General features: G+C 42.5%; 1 protein-coding gene across 2 annotated transcripts; it reads left to right on the top strand.

Annotated features, from left to right (window-relative positions):
• Positions 1-470: 470 nt before the first annotated feature.
• TAL1 (TAL bHLH transcription factor 1, erythroid differentiation factor) lies at positions 471-26,091 on the top strand. Of its 2 annotated transcripts, XM_063300123.1 has the most exons (4): positions 471-549; positions 7,388-7,981; positions 9,683-9,774; positions 25,151-26,091. In XM_063300123.1, exons 2-4 carry the CDS (start codon positions 7,389-7,391, stop codon positions 25,567-25,569), a joined length of 1,104 nt encoding a protein of 367 aa, XP_063156193.1. In that variant the 5' UTR covers positions 471-549; position 7,388; the 3' UTR covers positions 25,570-26,091. The 2 variants fall into 2 exon arrangements, with proteins under 2 accessions (XP_063156193.1, XP_063156192.1); XM_063300122.1 differs by lacking the exon at positions 471-549 and having other exon boundaries at positions 7,277-7,981.
• The last annotated feature ends 525 nt before the right edge of the window (positions 26,092-26,616 follow it).

Genomic DNA, 26,616 nt, shown 5'->3' with positions numbered 1-26,616 from the left:
TTTAAGTGGGCGGTGGTGTGGCGGTGGGGATGGATAATCACCTCCAAGGAAGCCAAAAGAAAGGATCTTTATTCAAAAGTGGGCCGTCGTGGTGAGCATTTGATTATTCTCACCCCCACCTCTCCGCTGTCTCTTTTTAAAGTGCATCTGAGCGCGCAAACAGACACGTCTCGAAAGCTATAAGGCGTGCGTTCCAAAATTCTTCTCTCTCTCTGCATATCCCTGGAATAATTTTCCACTTTCCCTCGATAAAATTGCCAAATAATAATGAATCATTTCATAAATAATGGGTTTAGGGGCTTATCAGGGCAGGCGGGCCAGTGCCAGCGGCTTATCTCGCTTGGCCACGTTGCTCCAGCGATCCGCTCTCCATACTAAATAGGAAACTGGACGTGATGTGGGAATGAGTTCCCGGCGCTGCGAAGCCGCCCAACACTCCTCCTCCTCTTTTTTTTTTTTTATATACTACTGGAGGAAGGGGGGCCCATCCAGCCTCCATGAATAGGCCGCAAAATGGCTCCAGTCATTTTCACCTACGAAAAACAAGTGGTGAGTAAAGAGGTCGTTTTTCTCGCTTTTTGTTTATTTGTTTGTTAAAAGAAGAAAATCGCTTCTTCGGTTACCTCCCCCGCAAACATCACATATAGCAGGGGAGGGCACACTCTCCTTTAACTATTTTATTTCAAAAAGGGAGAGTGCAAACCATATTGGAAAGGCGGAGGGAACAGTCCCCTTTCCTTCTCAAGCCACTCACCTCCTTCCCTCATTCTCTCGCTCCCTCGCTCTCTGTGTATTTTTACACACAGATACTCCGTAGTAAAGAAAGGCAGGAGGAAGGAGGGAAGGGAAGGGAAGGACGACCAAGTCCTGGGTTGAGTTGTTGATCTATTTCTTGCTTTGCTCGCTGGCAGTCGGGCTGCTTGTAGGGGACCCTTCAAGGTGAACCAGCCTGTCCTGGAAGAGAACCCGGGCTCGCTGGAGCCGGGGAAATGGCCGTCGAGTGGGCAGCGCTCCCAAACGCCTTCCCTGGGCACAGTGCCCCGTGAGGCCCGCGCGCGGACTTCAGAGTAACCCCCCCACAACCTCCAGTTTCGCACCAGACAAGCAAACATTTGGGGGCGCCGGAAATGCGGCCGAGCCGGTCACCCCCTAAAACTCGATGGCTTTGGGGAAGATTAAGATTAATCCGATTCAGCGGTCTTGACTCCCTCGCTCTCCTCCTCCCCGCCCCGTCTCCTTCCCCGCCCCCCTCAATAATTCAGCGTGCAGGGGTGGAAATGAAGTACAATTTTCAATTGTGAAGTTCAAGATATTAGCGGGGCAAGGAGGGAAGCACCAGGAAAGAGATGTGCAAAATTCGGATGTGAGGCCGCTCCATTTCTCTGTGGAAACCTAGCAGGCCGCAAAAAGAGGGCTGCGCCTGCTCTCTTTGTATGCTTCCTTGAAGAGCATTTCAAAGGAGGAGAGAAGAAAAGGAAAAGCAGGAAGAGTAGCTTGGCAAAGGGCATGGACTTCTTGTCAAATTAAAAAAAAAAAAGGGAGCTGTGCAAAATATTGTTTTTCTGATTTAAAAGAGAGTGTGCTCGCCGAGGGCTAATATAGGACTGGATGAAATGGAAGCATCTACCAGCACAGCAAAATTATATGAATTAGGACATCCACAACAAACTGGACGAAGAAAGTGGTACTAGTGGTGGAAAACTAACTTCAAACGAATCTGTTTAATACTGATTAATGATATAATTAAATAATATTATTGCCGCACTAGCCTCGTTAGGACTTCAAATACAAAACAGTTTTTTATGTATTGGGTGGTTATTCCCTCTCCTTTTCTTCTAATTTTCATGACATATTATTTATGTTGATAATTTAAGAAAATCAGGGTAGTAAATGAAGCCTGAAGTCTTTATCATCTATCTGGCAAGTAAAAAAAAAAATCATACTAGATTGATAGGCAAAATTAAATTTCCTATAGCCATCATGCTAGTTCCCAAAGTCATCTAATTCTTAATTGTGGTAACTATACGTATCATGTAAATAAAATGTAAATAATCTGGCTATTAATATAGAGAGTGGCATATCTTAATTGCACAAAAGGACAATATCAATATTAAATAGACACTCACATTGATATGTGTAATAAAAGCAAACGCTTGGTGTCTGTGACTTTATGAGTTGAAAGAAGAAACTGAAAATTGCATAAATCAGTAAGATTCAGCATAGGCAGTCCTCAAACTGTTTGGGAATAGAGAGAAGTCTCAGGAATGAAATTCAGGCTTATTCCTATTTTGAGCAGACCGATTGCAATGAATGCGACTTGTCAGTCACAGCTAACTTGGGTCCCATTCATTTCACTGGGACTATTTGAAGTATGGCTACTTCTGGACGGGGAAACGCACACTTCATGGATGCCAAGGTAAAGGTGGTGCTCTGCGTTCCTGGTGCCTTCGTCTTTTTCAGTCACGTTTTAAAAGGCTCATCCCATTCAGCCATCTGTCCCAGTGACTAGGACCACCAGGTGGCTGCCCCAGGGGATCTCAGGGGACCTCACCTTTTAAAATGATTGTATGGATGTCCATACTGTAAGGTCACTGGCATTCTATGACATGTTTATTAAACCCAATTCGTCTTATTACAGACCTTTTTAACAGCCTTTTTTTTTTTTTAACCCTGCTGCATATCAGTATAAAAAGAAGCAAGGCAAGAAAGCTTTTGTTTAGTTTTGGTGTCCGAGTCAGACCTCCGCTAAATGTGGAGGCGCCGTGGCCAATAGCCTGGGGGAGTGGGATCTTCCTCTACGACTTCGCCTGCCACGAAAACGCTCAGCAAATCTAGTAGAACGAACCTCCTTGCTTTTAGGCATAGAAGCCTGGAGTGCTGTTTCTGAAAGCCACTGTTGGCTGCATAAGCCACAATGACTGACTTCACACATTGCACAAAAACATAGTTTGTTCAACTGTGATTTATTGAGTAAACCATACGTTCTGCTTAGTTCCATCTACGAAGCTGGGCCATCCAATTGATAGAACATCCATCGCCTGGTCCTCCAGATGTGCTGGCCTATACGCCTCCCCCTGGGAACTCTGGGAGTTGTAGTACAATCTATCCGGAGCATCAGCTTGGAGAAGGTGAATTCTCTCGTACAACCTCGCTTTTCCCAGCACGAACGAAGATCTCTGACTTGCTCTGCCCCTCTTCCGCCGCAAGTAGGCTGCCGCCTCATCCAATTCCCCGCTGACGGACTGCAGGATCCGAACGATCCAGCGGTGGTTTCGGAAGCCACTCGAGGATTGCGGATGTCCTCTTTCTTAAAATCAAAACTCTTCCAAATGGGAAAAAGCCTTTCGCGATACAAGAAAGGGTCCTTCTTTTGTACCGGTAAAGGATACAAGAGGAGGACGCCATTATTTTTGAGCTGCGCAAGAATCCTCCTCTAACGAGAAGTCTAGACTGTAGAAGACTCTGAGACGCGCCTCATTCCTCGGCTAAGCCATGGTTCGCATCACTGTGGTTTGTTGGATAAATCACAGTTGGAGAGGCTGGCGCTACACGCTAAGCCAACATCGCAACCCAAAACTAAGCAGCTCCCCTCCCACCATGGCTTAGAGTACTTCACGGTCCCAGCTTACAAGGGGCTGTGAGTGTTTCTATCATTAACCCAGACGGAGAGGGGGGGGGCGCTTCTCTAGGCTGCCTAAAACGAAACGGATTTTGCTTTCAGCGGGTTGCTGGGATCGCGCAGCACTCTTCCCTGTGGTCTCCGGCTTCTTTGGCGGTGTTCGTTGTTTCTGCTTCCCAGCCCCCGAGGTGAATCGCTCTCCCTTGCCCCCGTTTCCTCGGCCCCACCCGTCGGCACTGCTGCTCGGCCCTGGGAGCTCCAGCGCTCCCCAGAAGGCCTTGGCTGGAACGCTCTCGTTCGGCGCCTTAGGCGGCTGGAAGAGAAGCAGGCGGCCTTGACAGCGGGAAGCGCTTGGCCGAACCGGCAGCCAAGGCGGTTGCTTCTTCAGCCTGACAGGTGTGAATGTTTCCCCTGCTAGGTGGGAAATTCCTTTTTTTTAAGGGGAGGGGGCAGGAGACGCCCCGCCAGGCAGAGACTGATGAGCGACGTCCTTTTTACGAAGATTTTCTGATTCACCCACTACCAGCGAAATGTCTTGCCTTTCCGAGACCAGAGAAATCGACGCGATCGCCTCGGGTCTAAAGACAAATCTTCAAAGAGAGACCTTTGGAGTCAAGAGCCGGGGCAGATATGGGGGGCGAGAAACATGTTTCCCTGAGAGGAGGGAGTTGCTGGATCGAAGTTGATTTCGGGTCCGGTGACGTTTAAATAGCGGGCTCCTAATATCGAACCGTAGTTGTTGAATTCGGGAATTCCAGATCTCGGTTGCAAAACTGCGGATGACCCCTGGATGGTAACAAGGTGTTCCAGAATTTCTGTATCTTTGCTCCCATCTAGCGGATATCCGCAGATTTGCAGCCCAGGATAGGGAAGCACTAAATGAATTATTTCAGGATTGATGGCGTTCTCCGCTGAAAAACTCAAGCTAAGCCAAAAGTGTGTGCTTGGTTTGGACTTCATATTTCATGAATACCCAGCCATTATAGTCTGCAAAGCATGGGGTGTGCCAGCCCAGATACCTCTGATTTATTCAGTAAACCATGGTCAAAGAATGGCATAGTGCTAAACTCAGGCCCGTGCTGCTGACCTTCCATTTGAGTCTGAAGACTGCAGCTTCATAGATAGCCGAGTTACAGCGCAATCATATTTTCTTGCTTCGGCCATACAACCAGTGAAGCCATAATGTAGTTTGTTTGGCATTGGCTTACCGTGTACCGGGAACACAGCACATGGGACTAAATAGGATGGTTAAAACTATGGTTAATTAATCATAGTGGTGGACTCACAGAAGACAAAGGAAAAAAAAGCCCCTTAATGTTATACATGAATGTACAAGGAGGATATTTGCTTACCTTGGTAAAGAGTGAATTCTTACTTTGGGCCGCTTATTTTATTTTATTTATTTGCGGAAACAACCTTTGTGGGCTGATAAAACCTATCCTGTCTTTGCTTCACCTCCAGTTCATCAGAAACCAAATTTTGCGTCCATTTTTTTCCCCTACACATGAGAACTAGACGCCGCTTGGATTTATATCTGAGGCGTGAAATTAACCCGGAGCTCAGTAGAGAAAGCCGAATGAAAACAATTTGATTGCATTTAAGCAATTTCAAATATGGGTTTCTTTAGGCCACATCACTAGTCAGTTGGAATATAAATTTGTTTCAAATGCCCTTGTTTCCCCTCTGCAATAAGAATAAATGTAATCACAGTAATTCAGCGCTCTTAAACTGAAACACCAAGACGGAAGATTAAGGCTGCAGTCCTAAGTACATTTTGGGGAAGGTTTGCTAGCAATTAAGTCCTACTGATTTCTTGCCCAGAAAATGTGTTTGGGGTTGTAGCTGATAGGACGAAACCCGAGAAAGTGGTTTTGGGATTGCATTCACAGATTTGGTGTGGGGTTTGGCGTTTCTAGACAGACACAGAAAGGCTTTTTCCCTCTTACCTCCAAAACCAGCTCGAGCTGCTCTTCCAGAATCCCAGGCCTCAACACTTCCCATTTAGTGCTCCTTCTCTGAAACATTTCTTTATCTCCCTGCCTAGCAGGAAGCCGAGCATCCGTCTGCCCTGGCGTCGAAGGAAAGTGTAGCCCAGGCGGGTTTGGCCGTTATTTTCTTCCGCCGATCAATATCCCGAGGGCAAGCCTTCCGGGGGCTAAGATCGTTTCTGCACATGGGACAACTCGGTTTAACGTTGGGGACTGGGGGGACTGGCCACAATAAAGGATTTGATTTGAAATGTAATAGATTCAGCACTTGATTCAGCCCGGAGCACAAACGGACACCAAGAGGGACGCTGGAGCACAAGTGATTTCCGGGCATCATTTGGCAGGGGAGGCGTCTGTGTGCGTGTGTGTGTGGATGTAGGTGTGTATGTGAATTCCGAGCCGAAATTCGGGAAGGAAAGTGCGGGGGCAGCGCACTAAGAACCTGGAGTCAAGCGCCGGCCTCAGAAACGCTTTCGGCCAAGAGTCACCTTTATAGTGAGATGGACAATGTATACATTTAATAAAGAAACAAACAAGGTGCGCCGGTCTCCAGGTAGCGGACGGGGCGAGTTACCCCACCGCTTATTTCGACGCAGCGTAAATTGGGAGGCGGAACGCGCAGTTCTCTACGGGGACCTCAGCGGGGCACGTGGGACTTGATTCTTAGAGTGCCCAAGCTGAGGTCTCTGCGAGTATTTCTCGCCTTCGTTTTCCTTGCAATGCCGGGAGAATAAATTAGAATTCAGTCACGCCTCTGTATCTAGATATCTCTCTATCTAGACCGGTACAGCTATCCTACGTCAGTTTATTTGTTTCTCTTCCCTTCTGCCTTGATATGATTTCTGATTACACGTTGCCTTGCCTATTATTAATAGAAGTTAAGGTGATCTCGCTTCTGTTCCCCGAAGGGTTGAATCGAAAAACAAAAGCGCCCCGTTTCCACCACTCCCCTCCAATCTACGGGCTGAACTGTTGAGGTGGCTATCTTGAAGGTTAACCCCACGGAGCGTTTTGATTTTCGGGTTCGGCCCCACCTCTCCCAGGCCTTGGGAGTCCGCCAGGCAAGGCACCACCAGGCCAGGCCAAGGAAGGGCTGAGGAATTGGGGACTGAAAGGAGGAGCTCCCCATAAGGCCTGTTGCTCTTGTGGATGGGGTGGGGGGAGTGTCTCAGAGCCCCTGGAGGAAGGTGTCCTTGCGCCCTCCTTCGGGCCACGTGGGTATGTCCCGGATTGGGGGCTCGACTCTTCGTCGGAAGCGCAAAATCCTCCGAGCCAAGCGCAGCGCCTCTCTCCGGGTGTCCCGCGCTGCTGTCCAACAGCGAGCAGCGCCCGCCGCCTCCGCCGCCCAGGACCAGCGGGCCTTGCTGCCCTCCGCTGGGGCTGTTTGGCAATTCGGGGCATTTCTCTTCCAGGGTTTAACGTTCCTCGGATGCCTCCCCCCGTTTCCTTCTCGGCGTTTGTTGTTTGAGCCCCCCTCTCTTTTCCTTCCTCTCTGCCCCCCTCTTCACCTTCTGTGGCATTCCTGGCTTTTCCGCTGCCCTCCTTCCTCCGCCTTCCCCTCCCTCCCTCCTCCCCGCTCTCCTTTCCCTTTCCCTGTTCTTCTGCGCTCTTTGCGGCTTCTCCTCCGCTCCCCTGTCTTTCTCCCCCCCGCCCCGCTTTCCTTTTCTTCTTCTCTCCCTTCCCAATTTTCTCTCCTCCTTTTCCTCCTCTCCCCCCCCCCCCACCCCGATGTCTTGCCGCGCCCCTCCTTCACCGCTCTCCTCTTCTCCTTTTTCCCCAGGATGCTGATGGAGAGGTCCCCCAGTGACCCGCCGCGGGATGCGGCGCACGGAACCGGAGCTGGAGCGGAAGGCGTCGGCGAGCCGGACTTGGGGCTGGGTTCCGGCAGCAGCAGCGGCGGCGGCGGCAACGGCGATCGGAGGCGCAGGGGAATGGCCCTCCCGGGGGAGCCGGCCTTGCTCGATGGGGTTGCCAAGGAAACGGGTCGGCCGCCCCCCTCCCCCGGCCCGGGGCCCCCTGCTGCGCCGGTGCCAGTGATCGAGCTGGTGCGCAACGGCCGCCCTATAAAAGCGAGGGACGCGCCGGCCGGGGCCCTGCAGAGCCAGAGAGAGCGAGACGCCAGCAGCAGCAGCAGCAGCAGCACCAGCAGCAGCAGCAGCAGCAGAGTGCCGCGCTCCGAGCCGGCCACCGCCACCGCCCTCGCCCTCGCCACTACCGTGGGCGCCGGAGCGGGCACGCCCCCGGCCGGTGGTGGCAGCGGCGGCAGCAGCGACGTCCGCATGGTGCACCTCAGTCCTACGGCAGCCCCCGCGCTCCCGCCGCCGGCCAGAGCCATGCTCTACGGCCTCGGGGCCCCGCTCAGCGCCTCCAGCAGGTCCGTCGCACAGCCCGGCGGGGCCTCGGCTCGTCGGGAGTTTCGGGGATGGGGTGCAACCGGGGGTGGGGAGTTTCCCGTTAGCTTTTGCTTGATTTTTTTCCCCAGAGTAAGGAATTTTTTTTTCTTTTGCCACGCAGCCGTTTTCTTAGCTTTTTCTTCTTTTAGACACTGCCGTTGGTTTCGCTTTCTGATGTTTCCTTTCTGATTTTATGCTTTCTCTTTGTCCCCCATTTTTCCTTCTCCCGGTGGGAAGGTTGGCCTGTGAAGCAGAGTTTTTTTTTTTAATCCCTTCAGTCGTGTCCGATTCCTGGAGACTGCCTGGACAAGTCCCTGCAGTTTTCTTGGCAAGGTTTTTCGGAAGTGGTTTGCCATTGCCTCCTTCCTAGGGCCGAGAGAAAGTGACTGGCCCATGGTCACCCAGCTGGCTTCGTGCTAAGGAGGGACTAGAATTCAAAATCTACCTTTAATGGACTCTGTTAAATAGGTAGATGTGGGTTTTTATGTGTGCGTGTGTGTGCCCACGCGTGTGTTTATGTCCTGGTGTGCAATGAAGTAAATACAGTTTTCATTTCTGAGCCAATAATCAGTAAAAAGGATGGACCTTCGGAGCAAACCAGTCTTCTCTTCTTCTTGCTATCAGTCTATATTAAAGGCGCAACAATGTTTTCTACTGAAAGCAGGACAGAGAAGACTGGGTTAAATGCCAGCACTAAGTGGCCCATTACAATCTATATGCATCAGCCCATAACCTGAGGCCCTCTAGATGTGTGGGACTACTTCTCCCATCACACCCAGCCAATGGGCACATTGGTTGGATGATAAAAGGCATTGTGATCCATGCAGCTTGCAAGCATCACGTTGGGAAAGGTTGGTCTAGGTCATTTATCAAAATGTGGCAGATTTGCAGCAAGATTGCCCCATTTTATGTTCTTCTTGGCAAAAGAACAATTAAACACAAAACGGTTACTTGTAAGAGATGTAGTAGTTGTAATAACATAATGCATAAAAATATGGGGGGAAATGCCTGGGTTCTGAACTTAGTTTTCCTAACTAAGTGTAATTGTAGCAGAATGTCAGAATCAAGAGAAAAAGAATCATTCTAGAAATTATGCTTAGTGTTAATGAATGTCTGTTCATGTGTTGTCATTATTATTTACATCAGGCAATTGTTCTTTTCCGCTATCTGCAGAAATGCAGTGCAGCTTAATGTACACATGTTGGGAATGAACACTGAAAAAACAGCCAAGCTTGGTTAGGAAAGGCTTGGACAATATTTATGGAAGCCAAATACTGTAGTCCTGGTAATTATCTGACAGACTAAAATAAGGTGCTACAAAATGTATTTTAATTCTTCTGTTGCCTAAGTCAGAAGTCAGACATGCTAGGCATCTGGATCTGAAAAGCATTTATTCAGATTTCTGTCAAGTTTACAAAGTGAATATATTTTATTTAAAAATTTTCCATGCTAAGAGTGTGATGAACATTGCCCACACATTGGGTACAAACTGCAACTACAGGTAACATACTTATGGGAACTGTGCCTAATTACTGGTGACTTACCACCACCTAATTCAATAGGACTAACTTTTGAGTTCGGATGTTTGATTGCAGTTGGATGACTGATTTCAGCAGACCTCTGCAGAGCTAATTCCTCCCTCCCCCACCCCACCCCCCGCTTTTCTGCTTTTTCCTTTGCAGTGGGTTTTTTGGTGAACCCGAAAACTTTTCCATGTATAACAACAACCGAGTCAAAAGAAGACCATCCCCCTATGAAGTGGAGCTCTCTGATGGTGAGTCAATTTCCCCCCTAACTGCTACCTGCCCCACCCCCGCCCCTGCATGCTTCTTTGTGGGTAGTATGGGTCTAAAGACCTGCAATTGCTTTTTCATTCCTTGTATTGCTGGGTGGGTGATGGCGGAGGTGGGGGTACAAGTGGGTGGAGGCAAGGCATTCTTGGGTAGCATAATTTATAGCCTACAGCTTGGACCTCCAACAAAATGTTGTAGCACTGTGTACTCTGGTTTGGCTTTCTAGCCAGTCATTCCCTCCCCTTGGATAACCAGAAGCCAGAATTCCGTGGTTAGAGAGCAGTTATTGTTTTCCCTGAGCTGTTTTGAATTTTGAATTTTGGATGGATGGATGGATGGATGATTTCCCCAAGCCTGCTGATATTTTCTTGTGTTTGGCTATCTTTATCTATTACCCCTAGGCTAGGAGGTGAAAACAATAAGTAGTGGTGGCAGCAAGAAGAATAATGAGACCTTTCAGGTTAAACACAACATGTTCAGAAGGAAGGAGATTATTTTATCCCTTTGTGGCTTTATGGTGGCTCCTTCAGAGCTGTAGTCCTGTAGTCCATAACAATTATGAACCAAGAAATAAAGAAAACCATACCTGATAATGTTGAGTAGAGATTGAAGGAAGGGCAGTGCTTTCAAGCTGCAGGTTGCAACTCAAATATTTCCTTATTATTTTCAAATCAGTTGCTTAATTGGGATTAATTCCCTCTCCTATCATCTATCCATGCCTCCGCTAGCCTACTGTGGGAGAGGAATGGATTGCAATAAAGCACCAGGTTTTGTGTTTGCATTTTGCAATTTCCAGAGCAGTCTGGCAATCCCAGAGAATCAAAGGGTGGATTGATGAATGGTTTTGAATTGTAGATGGGAAGAAAATAGAAGGAAAATGGACAGCCCCTCTTCTCAATCCAAATAGCAGAAGGAATCTGGTAGCACCTTTTGAGATGAACACATGGAATTAAAAGGCACACAAGCTACAACTCACTTCAAAAGATGCATGGGGCTGCTAAAATGATAGAGGGTGTCTTCCCCTCCCTTCCCTCCCCATCTCATCCCAATTTAAACCCTACACCAGTTTAGCCATCTCATGCATCTGATAAAGTGAGCTGTAGTTCACGAAAGTTTATACCTTGCTAGTCTGAAAAGCTGCTACCAAAGTCCTGATTTTTTCACTGCCACAGACTAACACAGTGCTTCTTGTATCCTTCTCAGATTGGCAGCAAATAGAGGTAAAGGTTGGGGAGGGGTGGCATCTGTGTTTTAAAGTCTTTCTGCAACTCGCAAACAATGTATGTATCTAGCCTCTGTTTCTTAGAGTTTGTTTCTTAGTTCTGGAACTCACCAAGATGTAAGTGCAAATACAGAATACATCTCATTTTATGCTATGCATTTATTTGATGACGTCAATTGCCTAGGGAGCCTTTGAAAGTGAAAAAGCAGAGGGAAAATGGTGACCTTGAGCCAGTCACTCTCTCTCAGCCCAACTCACCTCACAGGGTTGTTGTGGGGAAATAGGAGGAGGAGGAAGGAATATTAGGGATGTTCGCCGCCTTGAGTTATTTATAAAAAAATAATAATAAAAGTGGGATAAAAATAAATAAATAAATAAATAAATAATATTACACAGGACCGCGTAGAATGGCTTCCAAGGTTTCAAAAACAAAGCAAAAAATGAAGTGGGGCCAAGGCCAGGGAAGATTTTGTTTGAAGGCATTTTAGATCGTATATAGGTAGGGTTGTTACTGTTGCTCTTGTCTCATTTGCTGCCTTCAAACCTTTACCTTAGGAGTAGGTTAGGGACCAAAATAAATGCACGTGACAACCACATAATGTCACAAATTTCCTGACGCTGTCTTATGACTTTTCAAAATATGATCGCACAGGGAAATCCAGCTCCTGGACCATCCTAGTCCCAGGTGATAAAAATGATAACTGACAAACAGACAGAGAGACAAACGAACAGAAAAGCTTTCTTCTCCCCCCTACCCTGTTCTTGGCAGGATTGCTTTGCCTTTGTCTTCCACTAGGGGACTTCCTCCATGCACCCTCCCTTCAAGCTCATTTTAGACAGATGTAGCAGCGAGCTGCTTTTTTGCAGCCACTTAAGAGCAAGGGCAACTTGACAGCGATCAGTTAACAACTTTAGCTAGGGTTGACCCTTCCTTTTGAATTTAGGACTGCGGGAATGCACTTGAGCAACGGTTAGAAGCGGAATGGAAGGATTTGTAAGTGTGATTTGTGTGGTAGTCTCCCATTGCCCTGCTATGGTGCAACAGTAATGTGATTTGCTTCCTGAAGAAGTTACCGTCTCTGGCATATCCAGTAGCTGCACAGGCACAGCAACTTCTTCCAACTGTTAAATGTGCCAGAGAAGGCCTCAGAGCTGGTACAAAACTTCATTTTGCTTTTTTAGAAGCAGAGGAAGGGCTGTGTTGCTCTGCAAAGCTTTACACAGGTCTAGTTGTTGGGAGACCTCGGCAACAGGAAGCACAATATAGAGAGGTGCTTCTCTTGATGGTAGCTTGCTTATGTATGATAAACCAATGGCCAACAGGAGTGGGAAGGTGAAGGAATTTTTATTTATTTATTTATTAAATTTATATCACCGCCCATCTCCCCCAATGGGGGACTCTTTTTTGTCTTGTTTTCAGAAGCTGCTCTAAAGTGGCAAATATAATCTGGTTCTGCTTGTGTTGTTTATTCTGTTTAAGAAGGCTGCAACTCTACTACTCTCTGTCTTAGGGTTAAGCCTCACTGAACTCAGTTGGACTTGGATCTGAATAGGCACATATAAGATTGCATTGTGCAGATATCAAAATTTCCAAACATTTTACAGAAAGAGTGCTTCTAAAGATGGTTTTGTATAGGCTAGAAAAAAGGGAGATTGTTGGAAGATCGTACCAGTGTTATTTATCCAGCAAGCTTATTGTCTGCATCTCCTTATGGAGAATTAACCTTATAGATGCTTTCCTAGTAATAAGCTACTCCATAGGTGTCTTGGGGGGGGGCTGGTAACCCTTCCCAGAATTGGGGTGTAAAAGATCCTTTGCCCTTCATGTAAACCATAATGAAGTAAACATCATTTAAATGATGTATGTGGGGGTTGGACCTAGAGGAAGACTAATTTCTTTAGAGTTTGAGAGACAGAATATGTGTAGGAAGGCTACAGAGCAAAAATGTACAACAGGAGATACATTGAAATAATTATGTATCTCTTTTTGGTACTGAAATATTGATAGTATTCTGGCATAGCAATCTATGAAATAAATTAAATAATTTTAACCCTGCTGTAGAGTAAATGACCAACTGTAGATTTGTTTTCACATCAGCTGTTTGAAATATCAGTGGCAGATGTATGACCACAGGTTTCCTGGGGGGAACGGCTAAGGGGGAGCAAATAATGAAAGCAATGTTGCACCCTTGACATCACATGCACATATGAAAGAGGCAGAGCTTGGGTTGTGATGGTGCAATGCTGTTTGCGCCCTTTTGATGAAGGCATCAGATCCTGCAAATGGGTCTAGATATATAACTAGAAATTTGTATTCGTCTTAAGTTATATATTAGGTTTATATGAATGTTTAATGCTCTGAATCCATTTGGACTGATTCACAGGATCAGATCAATGGATCCATTGGTTCAAACTGAACCATGGATACCTAGAGGGGGTCACAAAAGTAAAGAAGGCAGAGGCAATTGAAGCCCCACCCCCTTTTTATGACACATGTAAAAAAGGGGCAGGGCTTCAATCACATGGTCATAGCTGCCAGCTTTACTTTTTTGACCCCCTCCCTACAAACACTCTTCAACTGAACACATTTGAATCAAATCAGACCAATGTAGACATTTTCCACACATGGACATATACATTTAATGGTCTAAATTAGTCCAAATTGAATCTCATTGGATTCTGCTCAGAGATTTGGTCTGAACTGATTCAGTGTTCATGTTTGCACATCCTTGTTCCATATACTCAATACTTTATTATTTATTTATTTATATTTTATATCCTGCTTTATTATTTTTATAAATAACTCAAGGCAGCCAACATACCTAATACTCCTTCCTCCTCCTGATTTCTCCACAACAGCAACCCTGTGAGGGGAGTTGGGCTGAGCAAAAGTGACTGGCTCAAAGTCACCCAGCCGGCTTTCGTGCCTAAGGCGGTTATGTTACATTATGTTATGTAATGTTATTACAGACCACAAGGTCACAGCGACCCAGTTTCTGTAGAGGTTAAGTCTATGCAGTTAGGGCCTACACAGACCACCCAAGATATATTCTGGACTGATAACATCTCTGTATTTGTGGTCTCAGGCAGCAACTCAAGAGATGTAGGTAGGCTCTGGGAGGTTATAAGGAAGGTTGGACAATGTGTGAGGTGTTGAGCTTGATGGGTCAGAAATTGTACAGGCCTGGAGTAAACAAAGCCAAAATAAGGATGAGATTTTACGAATGTGGAGTTATAACTTTGGTCACAGCTCTAGCAACTGTTATGAATAAGCCCTCACTGTCATATATTGCTCATTTGCTCAAGAGCTGCTAAGAAAAGATTCAATTATTATGATGAGGCCGACTTAGCTATCCCAGAGCAGCCGTGCTGAACCTAGTGCTCTTCAGATACTGTGGATTCAGCTCTCATAATTCCCTGCAAAAATTGCCCTAGGATAATTAATTGGCTCAATGCCATGCAATGGTCAAGACTTTTTCCCAGTATAAGATTGTTTAAGAAGATGGGCAGGAATTTTAATAGATTTTAAAGCAGTACAAATGCCTAATTTATTTGCTCATGATTTTACTGTTTTTCCATATATGATAATTGATGTTTAAGCTACAGAGTTAAACTTGAAAACCTCCAATTCAATTGTATTCATTTTTCTAATTTTGTATTATCAAAATTGGGTTTCAGATTTTGCTCATCTGATTTTTGGCATATATTGGCAATGTTTTTCTTTTAACATATATGCAAGTCCTTCACGTTTCCTTCATATTCATTTATTAACCACTGATACTTAAATAAATAGTTCTTAATTGTTCCACTTCTAGATATCTCTACATTTGTGCTGCAACATTTATTAATAAGTACAGCATTTAAATATTTCATGGCACTTTTTAGGAGCTCATTTAATAATTGAAATTTCTATAACATTTATCTAAATTGGATTTTGCATGGATAGTCCATTTAAAATAGCTATGTTCAGTGCTAAGCTATTGGAGCAGAAATAATGTTTAATTGAAAACTTCTGCCATTTGATAATTGATAATCATTTCCTGTAGATTATCAATGAGACATTGCCTTTTAGACAGGCATCATCAACAGGGATGGAAAACTAATATTTATATTACTCTAAACAGGCTCACCGAAAACAAATGCCCCATGTTCACTACAGCAAATCCCAGGTCAAACAAGACCTGTCCTTTGTATCTCAGAAGTGAGGTCATGAGATAATGATTTTAAGAAACAGGAAAGCAGATTTTAATTAAACGTTAGAATTATTTAACAGTGGAACCAATTATCAGTAAAGATGCTTAGTTTCCTTTGATGGGTAGGTTTAGTAGAGGTTGGACAGGCATCTCTTGAGGATGAATCACATTGGATTCCTGTGCTGAATAGAGATGTGTGCTTGATAATCTAAATGGCCACTTCCAACTTTATTATTCTAATTGAAGGTGTATTGTAACAATGAAGTGCTTAGCCATGGTTTTTTGAGAAAATGTACAAAGGGGAGACGTGTACCTTTAAAACACTTGGGAGTGGGGAGTTTCAATTTGTAAATATTTATTTATTTAATTATTTTTTATCCCACCTTTATTATTTTTGTAAATAACTCTAGGTGGCGAAAATATGCTTTCTGCATGTTTCTGGATTTTATAGTTATCAGCACTAGCTTTCAAAAACCAGCATGTAAAAATGTAAAGGGGCCTTTTGGTAGCAGAGCAGGGAACTTGTCCTTCAGTGCATTGCTGGGCAATCCAGAACTCCATTTTCTCTCTAATGTGGATGGAGTTTTTGTGAAAGTGCTTTTCCCCATTGCACAGCTTGTGCAAAGAGTCCATAAATGAGAAGAATTTGAAAATAATTCCATTGGAATGCTTTGGGAAGACCATGCATTGGTCATAGGGAGTGGATTTAGATAGATAGATATAGAGAGAGAGAGAAAGAGAGAAAGAGAGAAAGAGAGAGAGATTATGTGTCATCAGGTTGGTGTCAACTCTTAGCAATCACATAGATAGATTGTCCCCATGACGACCTATCCCTAACCTGGTCTTTCAGGTCTCCCAATGGTGTACTCATCGCCACTGTAACTGAGTTTGTCCACCTTGCTGCTGGTCCTCCTCTTCTGCTCTTTCCTTCCCCCTTTCCCAGCATTGGGGCCTTTTCTAGACAGCTGGGTCTTCGCAGAATGGGTCCAAAGTAGGATAATTTGAGCCTGGTGATTTGTGCCTCTAGTGAGGACTCTTGGTTTATTTTGTTTGGTGATCCATTTGTTTGTTTTCTTGGCTGTCCATGGTATTCTCAGGAGTCTTCTCCAAAGATAGTGGATTTGCAGGAGGTTTATTGTAGTTTTAATGATAACTGTTTCATCTGCCTTCTAATATATTTCTGATTTGGTGCAGAAACCTACATCCATGGATTTGTCAACTTGGCTGGAAATAGTGAAATTTCAGATTTTTGGTGTCTACTTTTTTTCCCTCTAGCTCCTCAAACATCACAAAAATGCACTTAGAATAATAATAATAATAATTTTAAAAAGCTAAGGGATTTTTTAAAATTGAGTGCAGCAAACAATTATTTCAAATAAAATTTATTCCTGGTTCTCAACTTCTACCCAATTCTCACCTTTCTTGATTTCAGCAGTAGAATTTAGAAGGCAGAAGACTGATTCTATTGCTGCTATAGTTAAAAAAAAGAAAAGAAAAATCCTTGCCCATCAATTGCTTTTTAATTTTTTTTTAAAGAACGTTATTAATTTTCAGAATATAGTTAAAATACAACGTATAGAATATAGAAAAGATAGAGCACAGGACTAAAGAAAAAAGAAAAACGATAAAAGTGCAGAACAAGCAGAGAACAGAAACAGAAAGTGACTTCCAACCTTCTCCAATACAGATATGAATGTGTTTACAAATATAATCTCTTACGATTAGTTAAACCTTAGTACCGTTATTTCTATCAAATCAAACCATTTAATCATTAAAGCTCAAAATCAAATTTTTTCATTTTTTTCTGACGCAAGCAAGTATTCTAAAAGTGGTTGCCAATTGGAAAGAAATCCAGAAGCAGTATTTTCTCTTATCAGCGCTGTTAACTTGGCCATTTGGGCCAGCTCCACCAGTTTAATAATCCAGTCCTCCACTGTAGGTATCTGTGGATCTTTCCATCTCTGTGCATATAAAAGACTTGCTGCTGTAATCATGCATAAAAGCAAAGTCCCATGTTGTATCTTGAGCTGCTTCTCCGTCAGACCCAAGAGAAACAGTTCCGGGGTTTTTTTGGAAGTCCACTTTAAGGATCTTTTGAATATTAGCACATATTTGATCCCAAATTTTTCTGGCCTTCTCACAAGTCCACCAAAGATGATAAAAAGTTCCTTCACCAACTTGCCCATCTCCTGTACTGCTGATCACCACAATTCTTAACCATAGTCCCAGTCTACTTTCTGATCATCTGAAAATACCACTAAGGTTTGTGATGTTGGGATTTATAGATAAAAGTCTTAGGGCCATTTCATCACTAGTACCTTTCTAGCATCATTCAGCAACATCCAGACACTGTTGAGGTGAAATAAAGACTGTCCTCATTACTGTTATACTGGAACAGCCATAGTTGATGGTGCTAGAAGATAGAATATACTATAAATTTATAGCATACATAAATTTAAAATAAGGAAATGGCCAAGGAATTGCAGGTGTGGCTAGTCATAACGTTAGGGCCCATGTCCACCGTAAGTTCCTTTTGCTTCTGATTGGCAACCGAATTAGGAACACATGTGCCAGTATTTGCATTGCCTACTGAATGCTGAAATCAGTGAAACTTCTTTATAAGGCTTGAATACGAACATATTAAATTTCAAATGGCCTAATTTACCTATTTTTCAGTCTATAAATTAGATATTTAGATGAAAAATGTAAAATATTGTCCAAGTTAGAAAATTTGTTAATTTTGCATTATTGAATGAAAAATTTTAAAAGCATCTAACTGTGGCATGGTGAGTACAGAATAGAAGGCATACAGTATATCTGAACCACTCTAGGATTCAGGACTTCTCATAGCATTTCTTGGGAAGCATTTAGAGTGGACTTTAAAATATGAAGTTTGAGAGGGGTTGAGGAGCTACGTAAATGTCTAGTCAATTAACCTAAGATTTTGGAACAATGGAATGGCCACAATCAAATAAAGGCAACATTAAGATATACTGTGAAATGTTCATTTTGGAGAAGAGGCATGGGAGTTTCCTTCTGCTCTCCAGTGTCTCTCCTCCTCAAAATAAGCATGTGTACTTAACAGCATCAAATGCTTAAATGAAGGTTCTGAACAAAGGTTCTTCTATCTCTGCTAATTAATACAAAATAGGCAGTAGCGCTGGAACTTCAAGAGGGAGGAAGATACAATACATAATTATAGGAGAGGATGTTGGACAATGAGAAATCTAAACCAGACTTGGTTGTCACTGCAATGGTGATGCTCCCTCAGAAATGAAGTTGCTGAGAAATGGAAGAAGCAAAGGCTACTAATATAGTGGACAACACCTAAAAAGAAAAATGCTGATGCTTTACAGGAAACATAATTTTTAAAATCCATTTATTTGACAATGCAAGAATCTCTTCTGCTTAGACCTATATCCTAGAAGGATGAGTATTAAGCATGAAGAAGAAGGGATGATGTGTGATGTTGTTCTACTAGAATAAATACTTTGACAAAGTTAACCATGAAATCCTTATAAAACCAGAGGGATTAGCTAAAACCTATTGTAGAGTAGATAGAATAATCACATAAGCAAGTGATGAGCAAGTGAAGTAAAGATTGATTTTCTCGGTTCATTAAAAATCAGTGGACTACGTCCACATCAACTCAAGTGAATAAAGACTATGGTTATAACACATTTAAGTTAGAACACTAGATTAATGAAGGGAATGTTATAGAATATTGAAGTACTGAACACACACAATACCGAATAACATTCCAAGTAATTATAGTTTCAGTATTGGATAAAGGTTTCTTTTCCAGAAATTTCATTTCTTTTCAAAATTTACAGGCAATAATTTCCTATAAAGTTAGCATTTGAAATGGCAATTAATCAAATGAAGAACCAGCCCTAAATAGTATTTGATTTTGTCATATCTGCAAGAATCTGTTCTTTCATATGGGCAATTATACATAAGAATGTCTAGGCTTGGATCATTTAAAAACTTGAAAATGCCACAGCTACATGAAAAATATTTACTGGAAAGAAAGAATATGGACAAGTTAAACATCTGAAGGAATAGTGAACATTCCAATATTCTCTGAAAACTTCTGTAACTCCTTTTTCTTGACGTTCCAATGCTTCAAAGCATCACCATTGGTCTATGCTTATTTTTGGATAAATCACTTATTGAACACTCTACGTCATACCTTCATGCTGCCCATCAATGTCCTGTTCTGTCCCTAATCCATCAATAACACACAGGATGTTTCAGATTTGATGTAACATATTTTTTGCATGTGAGTGACTCATAAGAATGATAAAATTGACCCACCTTAAAAAGTCTTTGCAAGAAATGTTGAGATAAAACAGCTTTCCTTAATAGCAGTCAGTCGCCCAGCAAAATGCTTATTGCACAGCACTTACTTTATGGTTCTTGCATACTTGGTAGATTGATCTGAGATGGTCCTGCCCTTTCTCAAGCAGTTTTTTGTTTCTACCAACTGAGTGATCCCATTCAAAATTTTGATTCAAAGGCAACTTGATCAAATCAACTCTTCAGATAAATTCTTTGAATTGAACCATTAATGGATGACATCAAATTAGGTGCCTTTGAATTGATGTTAAGAGTCAGTTGGACAGGCACACAGACTTCTAATAAATCAATCACTGGAATCAGATTAATTAGTTTTGCTAATCTGAATCATGAATTTGAATTGAAACAATTTGGCTTTTCACACCAACTGCAATCTTTGCTGATTCCCAGATGCCTATAATCAAATTCCAGATCAGCAAATCAGTTGGGATAATAATATTTTAAAGTTTTGCTTGAAATATATTGTATGAGTAACTTTCTTCAGAGAGATACTCCAACACAATTGACTTTTAATTTCCATACATCTGGGCAGTAAAATATAAATTTCATTTTGAGCATTTGAATGGATTCAGGTATATTTTGTATTTTCTCAGTTGTGATATAGTCTTAAAAAAAGCAGTCAACATTTCTAAGATGTGCCCAAATGATTCCAGAAGGTAGCTACACTTTTCAGAATTTACTGTCATTCTAGTTATTATTGGACAGATGAACTGCTTCTGTTAAATGTCTAGCAATGACAGATCCCTGATTTGGTATTTGCTCAGGTGTGCAATAACCGCAAACTCAGATAGTCCTGAAACTAAACTAAGCTTCTGCATTATCCCAAAAGTGGACCTGGCACCTGTGGGAAAATGCTAGGAAGAAAAAAAAACAACCCAAGATACTAGTATAATTTTGCTTCTATTAAGGATCTCTATTCCTAATAAAAATGGAATTTAGAATATGAAGGTGGTACAAGCAGGATGTTTCTTCACCCAAACATATCAGTTATTTGTTTTTCCCCCTAAAGTATATATGCCCAGCCTTTCTAATAGCAGTACACTAGACAGAATGTGTCTTATAACCATTTAAAGCCACAAAGAAATACAGTTAGTGCTACAAAGATATCAAGGCGATAAATATACAGAGGCAAAGATAATAGATAAACAGCTTTTAAGCAAAACATAACTTGTTAGGCAAAAGCCAGAATAGAAATATCCTTACCAGCCTGTGAAAAACATCTGGAGGGAGAATACCCATTCTTCAGAGGACAGAATTCCACAATGTTGGTGGAATCACCAAGGAAGGTCCTATTGCTTATCATCAACTATGCCTCCATCTCAGAGGAACCCTTCTGATACTAGAAAGCCAGCAGTTGGCATGGAAGAAAGCAATTGTTCTTGTATATGGGCCCCAAATTATTCTGGTCTTAAAATCATGAAACTTGCAGGAGAGGTCTAACATGATCCCCTGTGCTTGCCAAATCATTTTTGACCAATTCTGGTGAATGATTCCAAACCAGCTTGAACTTTGAAAAGCTGTTCAAATAATCACCAAGAAGCCAGCTCTTGCTGTAACTGTCTAAGAAGAATCTGTGAGCATATGAGGAATTATTTTACTTAAACATTTATTTATTTATTTATTTCTGTCCAGGCCCAGGCCAGCTTCTGACATCATTGGGAAGCTACTGGTGTTCCAGTGTGTCCCACTGGCACTAATGTCTAGACCTGCCATTTTAAACTTTCACCAATGTCCCCATTTTCATTAAGGATCATTTAGACTTATTATTTAACTTTCTTGAAGGGCCCCAGAACAGTGCAGTTTTGGGGCCCTTGAATAAAATTCAAAATGGCAGCTTATTATTACTGCTACCAGGTATGCCTGCAGCTGGAGGCTCACTGATGTAGAAGGGGGACCAGAGGATACTGTCATAGGACAGATACCATGGGAAAGTAGAGTAGTCTTAGCTACTATTAGTGCCTATACATCTGAAAATAAGACTTCTAGAGAAAAGACAAGAGCATATAACAGGTGCAGATTGAAACCTAAGCTGAATTTAAACTTGAATTCCTTCTGCTTTCTTTTAAAGCAACAGTCAATAGCGTTAGGTCTAATTGTTGCAACAGCTGAACCAATAGAACCTAAATACTTATTTACTGCTCCTACTGGCTTTGAAAAATGCCTGTCTCTCATGCTCAGAACAATTAAGTTAACTGTGTGTAGTCTCCCCAGTTTACCCAAAGTTAATATCAATTACAGGTAAACGTTGCTTAAGGAAAGAAGGGGGGGGGATGCCCTTTACTTCTGCCCTCTGCTTTAACCTATAGCGATTCTTACTCTTATGCACAGGGTTGAACTGGTTGCCCAGGTCGGCATCGGGAAGGAAACTTTCCCCATGGCACATAGGCAGACACCGGGGCTTTTTCGCCTTCTTCTGGAGCATTGAGCAGGATCATCTGTTAGGATCAGGTGGGCGTATCCCACACGATCAACTTCCTGCTTTGATTTGCAGGTGGGCTAGCTGGTGGGACAGTGGTTGATCTTAGGCCTTTACTTCTTTGTGTCTGACAGAGGGTGAGATAACTGCATCCTTTAACTGTAGTCCACTCAGCTTTGATATCTGCATTTGAATTGTACTAAAAGCAAATTATGATTTGTAAGTTATCATTACAGGCCTGTGTTTGATGGGTTTTTTTTTTTTTGCAATAGTGAGAAGCTTGTGTGCTTCCTCAGGGTGAGGTATCCTCCTACTTTTATGATCATCTAAGTTTGCAGTCTCCTAGGGCCCAAATGAGTGGCTTCTGAAAATTGGTGGGTAGCTTCCAAATTGGTTTGGCACTTTCAGATCACCCCCATTTTTATCCCCCAAACTTTCAGAAGCAGTTTGAAGGTGATCCATGGTCATCTTAGTTCTGTCACCTGGAAATGTTGAGAATAAAGAGTATAAAGCACTGCCTTGTACTGAATCTCCACTTCTACTTCACACAAAATGATAAGAAAAAAACTGTAGTCTAGTATTTTGAAGGCCAGTTTCTCCTGTTCTGAAGAGAAGGAGAAAACTGACAAAACAGCTGTCAAATTCATTCCTGCTTTTTTTCCCCTGGTCTATTGAGAGGAGCAGAGCAGTCAAGCTAATATTTCTTTTACAACACCTGAAACTAAGGAGCTTAGATGAGAGATGATAAAGAGTTCCCTCTAAGAGGGGAATGGAATCAAGCATCCAATAAACAAGGAAGGAAGGAAGCAAGCAAGCAAGCAAGCAAGCAAGCAAGCCACTTTATAGCTAAACCAGAAATTAATTAGCTCATTTCTGCAAAGCTGATGACATCATGAGGACACAGTAGTCTGGAGCTACCCTAGTGCAGGACTCTCATATGGAAGGGTGTGTAAGTAGGAGATTAGCAAAAGTCAAGTTTCCTGCCTTTCACAAGTGGAAATGCTTTCCAGGACATTTAGCCCACCATTGGATAGACCTTGTAGTCTGCGAGCTTTCTTGTCCTGGGGCTCAAGTTTTTTTTATCTCAGGGACCTGCCATTCAGAAGGAATGTGTCTCAGCAGAAACATCAGACTGTTCAATTGGATGGGCCAAGTACCAAAAGATGGACTGATTCACAGTCTAAACAATAAGCCATATATTTTGGTTGGGATATAAGGATCTTAGTTATAAGGTGGGAAAAGTATGTATATGAGTATCCTGTTTCCCACTATTTAACCCTCTCTTTTCTGTGATACGCAGCTTCCCTGGCTTCCCATGCTTTAATTACATTAAACAAAAACCTCATGTAGAACTACTTCCTTGAGGTTATTTCAGATGAGAAAGTAAAGCTGCCAGGAGGGCAAAGACATTCAGTGCCAGCAACCCCTTCTGCCCAATTGCAGTGATGAAGCAACTTAGAAACACTACTAAAAGGGATTTTAAATATGGTGAAAAAACAACCCAAATGACTTTCATACTGGGGGGTGGGGGGAGGAAAAAAAAACTTTGGGGACATTGTGCAGATTTCAGCACAGCATTATCTCTTAAATGTTAATTCATCTTGGTATTCCTTAGAAGAGCTTTTAAAAATATATTATGTTCTAATGCTGTTTATAATAGTATATAATTCCTATTCATTTTTGTTTAATAATAGGAATTTGCAGACTATTTGGGTTATATAGCCTTCAATTCCAGTTCTGCCTTTTTTGCTTGATAAAGTTAGGACCACATTATCCCCAACATCCATATTTTTAATGTAGTAAGAAGTTGATGAAGATTCTCAGTCACCCCGGTGGAATTGTCTGTAGGTTGAGTCATGGCAAGTGGATTTCTTTCTTTTTGGCAGAAACATTTCACTGCTTGTCCAAGAAGCTTCTTCAGTCCGGGCAAAGGTTGGTGAGGGGACCCCATATATGTCTATGGGGTCCCCTCACCAACCTTTGCCCAGACTGAAGAAGCTGCTTGGACAAGCAGCGAAACGTTTCTACCAAAAAGAAAGAAATCCACTTGCCATGACTCAACCTACAGACAATGTAGTAAGAACTTAGAAATCAGATGATTGGTACATTAAGCCCAGTATTTTGATCCAGTCTGACAATGTGTGTCCAGGATTTCAGGAGCAGTTGCTAGCCCTCCCTGAAAATTCTGGAGATTGGACCTAGGATCTTTGGCATGGGAAATGTATGCTTGATAATTTCACTAAGGCCTGTCTCAGTTTATATCTGTTGGCAAATATAGTATCAAACTATTAGACTAAACAAATAGCTGATTAAATAATTGGTTTCACAGAACATTGGTCTCTAGTGTAGCCTCTGAATGTCATAATTACAGTAACAATAACAATAGGCTATTTCACACCTAATTCTGGGAAATGGATAGAGATTGGTCTGCCTGGAACAATATAACTTGCCAGGAACTCATTATGGGTTGGATGAGGAGAAGCACGAGTAGAGTTGTGTTCACATGTCAGAGCTTTCCTGCTTCATCTTCTCCACTGTAACTCTTTACCTCTCCTGAAAATCAGTACTAAGGTTGACGGGACCTTCTGAAATGGCACAGGATTAGATGCTGTGGGAAGAGAGAACTGACAGAATTGGAAAGGGACATCTTATGTGAGTGGAAATGTTTTTCTGGTTGCATTAGGCACTTTTGGAGTTTAACCCACTATTTTAAAGGTTGATATCACATCTCTTAAATGGCCCAAGGATATAGATATCTATTACTGCAAGACAAAATGAAATATCTTTATCATAGTTGGCAATCCTCCTAACACTCAAATGTCTTGTTATTTTGTTTCTGCAAAGCTTTAATGTTCAAGTTATTTTTACAGAACAAAATAACAATGAAGCAGCTTTGTTTTCATATTTGTGTTCTATATGTACCAGATGATCTGATTCCCCCAGCCATCTTCCATTGTGGGGGATCCTTGTGCTCCATCAGAAGGGATAGCCTAGAATTGGACTGCACATTAAACTAAATATAGTTTTCATCCAGAATTTATGGACCAAAAAACCCCGGTACATTTATTTAACTTTAACTCCAATTTTGTTACTAATAGATGTAGGCGTGCTAGCTGATACACAAGCTGTTTTTCTGTAACTAACCTTGTATTTCTTGTCTTCTTTAGGCCCTCACACAAAAGTGGTCCGTCGAATATTCACAAATAGCCGTGAGAGGTGGAGGCAGCAGAACGTCAATGGAGCTTTTGCTGAGCTTCGCAAGCTCATCCCAACTCACCCACCTGACAAAAAGCTCAGCAAGAATGAAATATTACGCCTGGCTATGAAATACATCAATTTCTTGGCCAAACTGCTCAATGACCAAGAAGAGGAAGGGAACCAGCGGGGTAAAGTAAACAAAGAGACTGGCATAGTGCAAGAAGACCTTCTTCAGGACATGTTGTCCCCAAATTCAAGCTGTGAAAGCTCATTAGATGGAGCAGGAAGCCCAGACAGTTTCACGGAGGAGCATGAAACATTAGATCCTAAGCACACAAGAGGCCTCCATCATTCCCTTCTTCCCATCGAGAACAATGCCCAGCGATGATGAACCAGCACAGGGCATCCCAGAATACCCGGTATCTGGAATGTATGCATGTCCTCCCTTCCTTCTTCCTTCTTTATTTAAGACAGAACAAATAATGGGTCCTTCCCAAGTTTCTTTTTAACTTGAACAAGTTGATGAAGATAAAGAATGAGTAACCAGGTGTACAGAACAGTGCATCTTTCCTGCTTTTCTCACCAGTGAATCATAGGCCTTGCTAGTTGTGTTTTTGAAAAGTTTAACACAGAAGGGCTGAAATATGCAGGCAGCTCATTTTGTGTTTGTTCATGGTTTACAAAAGGATTGAACTGAGACTCCATCCTTCTGCTGTGATGCTCTTATTTTGCCTTGCCTCTCAGCTGTTTGGACCCAAGGATCTTCAGTTTTGTGTGGCTGTTGACATTGAAAGTCCTTAGAAATTCTTCATGTTGTATGGTGGTTTTTTTCCAGGTGTCTTGAGGAAATGTATGCCACTTGTCTACCTTCACACAAGAGCTTTGATGAAGTACTATTTGTGAGCAACAAATAACTGCATTCTGGCTTTATTTTGTTCTCCTCTCCTCTCCTCTCCTCTTCTTAAAAAAAAACCATGTCATACATTTTACCTAGGTTTGAATTGCTTGAAGTCTTGTATTTATGATGTGGATTTTTCAAAAAAATTCTGATATACAGTATTTGCTGAACTATAAAGGTACACCATTTGACACTTCATCAGAGGGATGTTTCCTTCAGGCATGCATGAGCAACAGGCTCCTTGGAGTTGTCACCTTCAGTTTCCCTGGCTTTATTTTCTCTGAAAAAAGTGTGATGAGAAATGTTGTTTGCGTGTATTTATATATAAGGCTGGTATAAACAATGTTTCAGTAATGCACTTTGACTTGCTTAGATTTACATATATTGAGGGGATGAGGCACAATCCAACTGGAGCTTCTTCTTTACAAGATCCATGGAAATGAATGGGAAATTTCCATGGAAAACCCATGGAAATTTGCCTGTTACATGGCGGTTCAGTAAATTTGGGTACATGCTGATTCCCCAAACTGTCCAACT

Source organism: Candoia aspera, chromosome 3 (genome assembly GCF_035149785.1).
Source record: "Candoia aspera isolate rCanAsp1 chromosome 3, rCanAsp1.hap2, whole genome shotgun sequence".
NCBI classification, from domain to species: Eukaryota; Metazoa; Chordata; class Lepidosauria; order Squamata; family Boidae; genus Candoia; species Candoia aspera.
This window is presented reverse-complemented; position numbering and strand designations above follow the sequence as displayed.

Excerpts from the sequence above, each read along its gene's own strand:
- TAL1 (XM_063300123.1), top strand. The coding sequence starts at position 7,389 with ATGCTGATGGAGAGGTCCCCCAGTGACCCGCCGCGGGATGCGGCGCAC. Across the intron at positions 7,982-9,682 it reads CCGCTCAGCGCCTCCAGCAG|TGGGTTTTTTGGTGAACCCG; the intron begins GTCCGTCGCACA and ends TTTCCTTTGCAG. Across the intron at positions 9,775-25,150 it reads TGAAGTGGAGCTCTCTGATG|GCCCTCACACAAAAGTGGTC; the intron begins GTGAGTCAATTT and ends TGTCTTCTTTAG.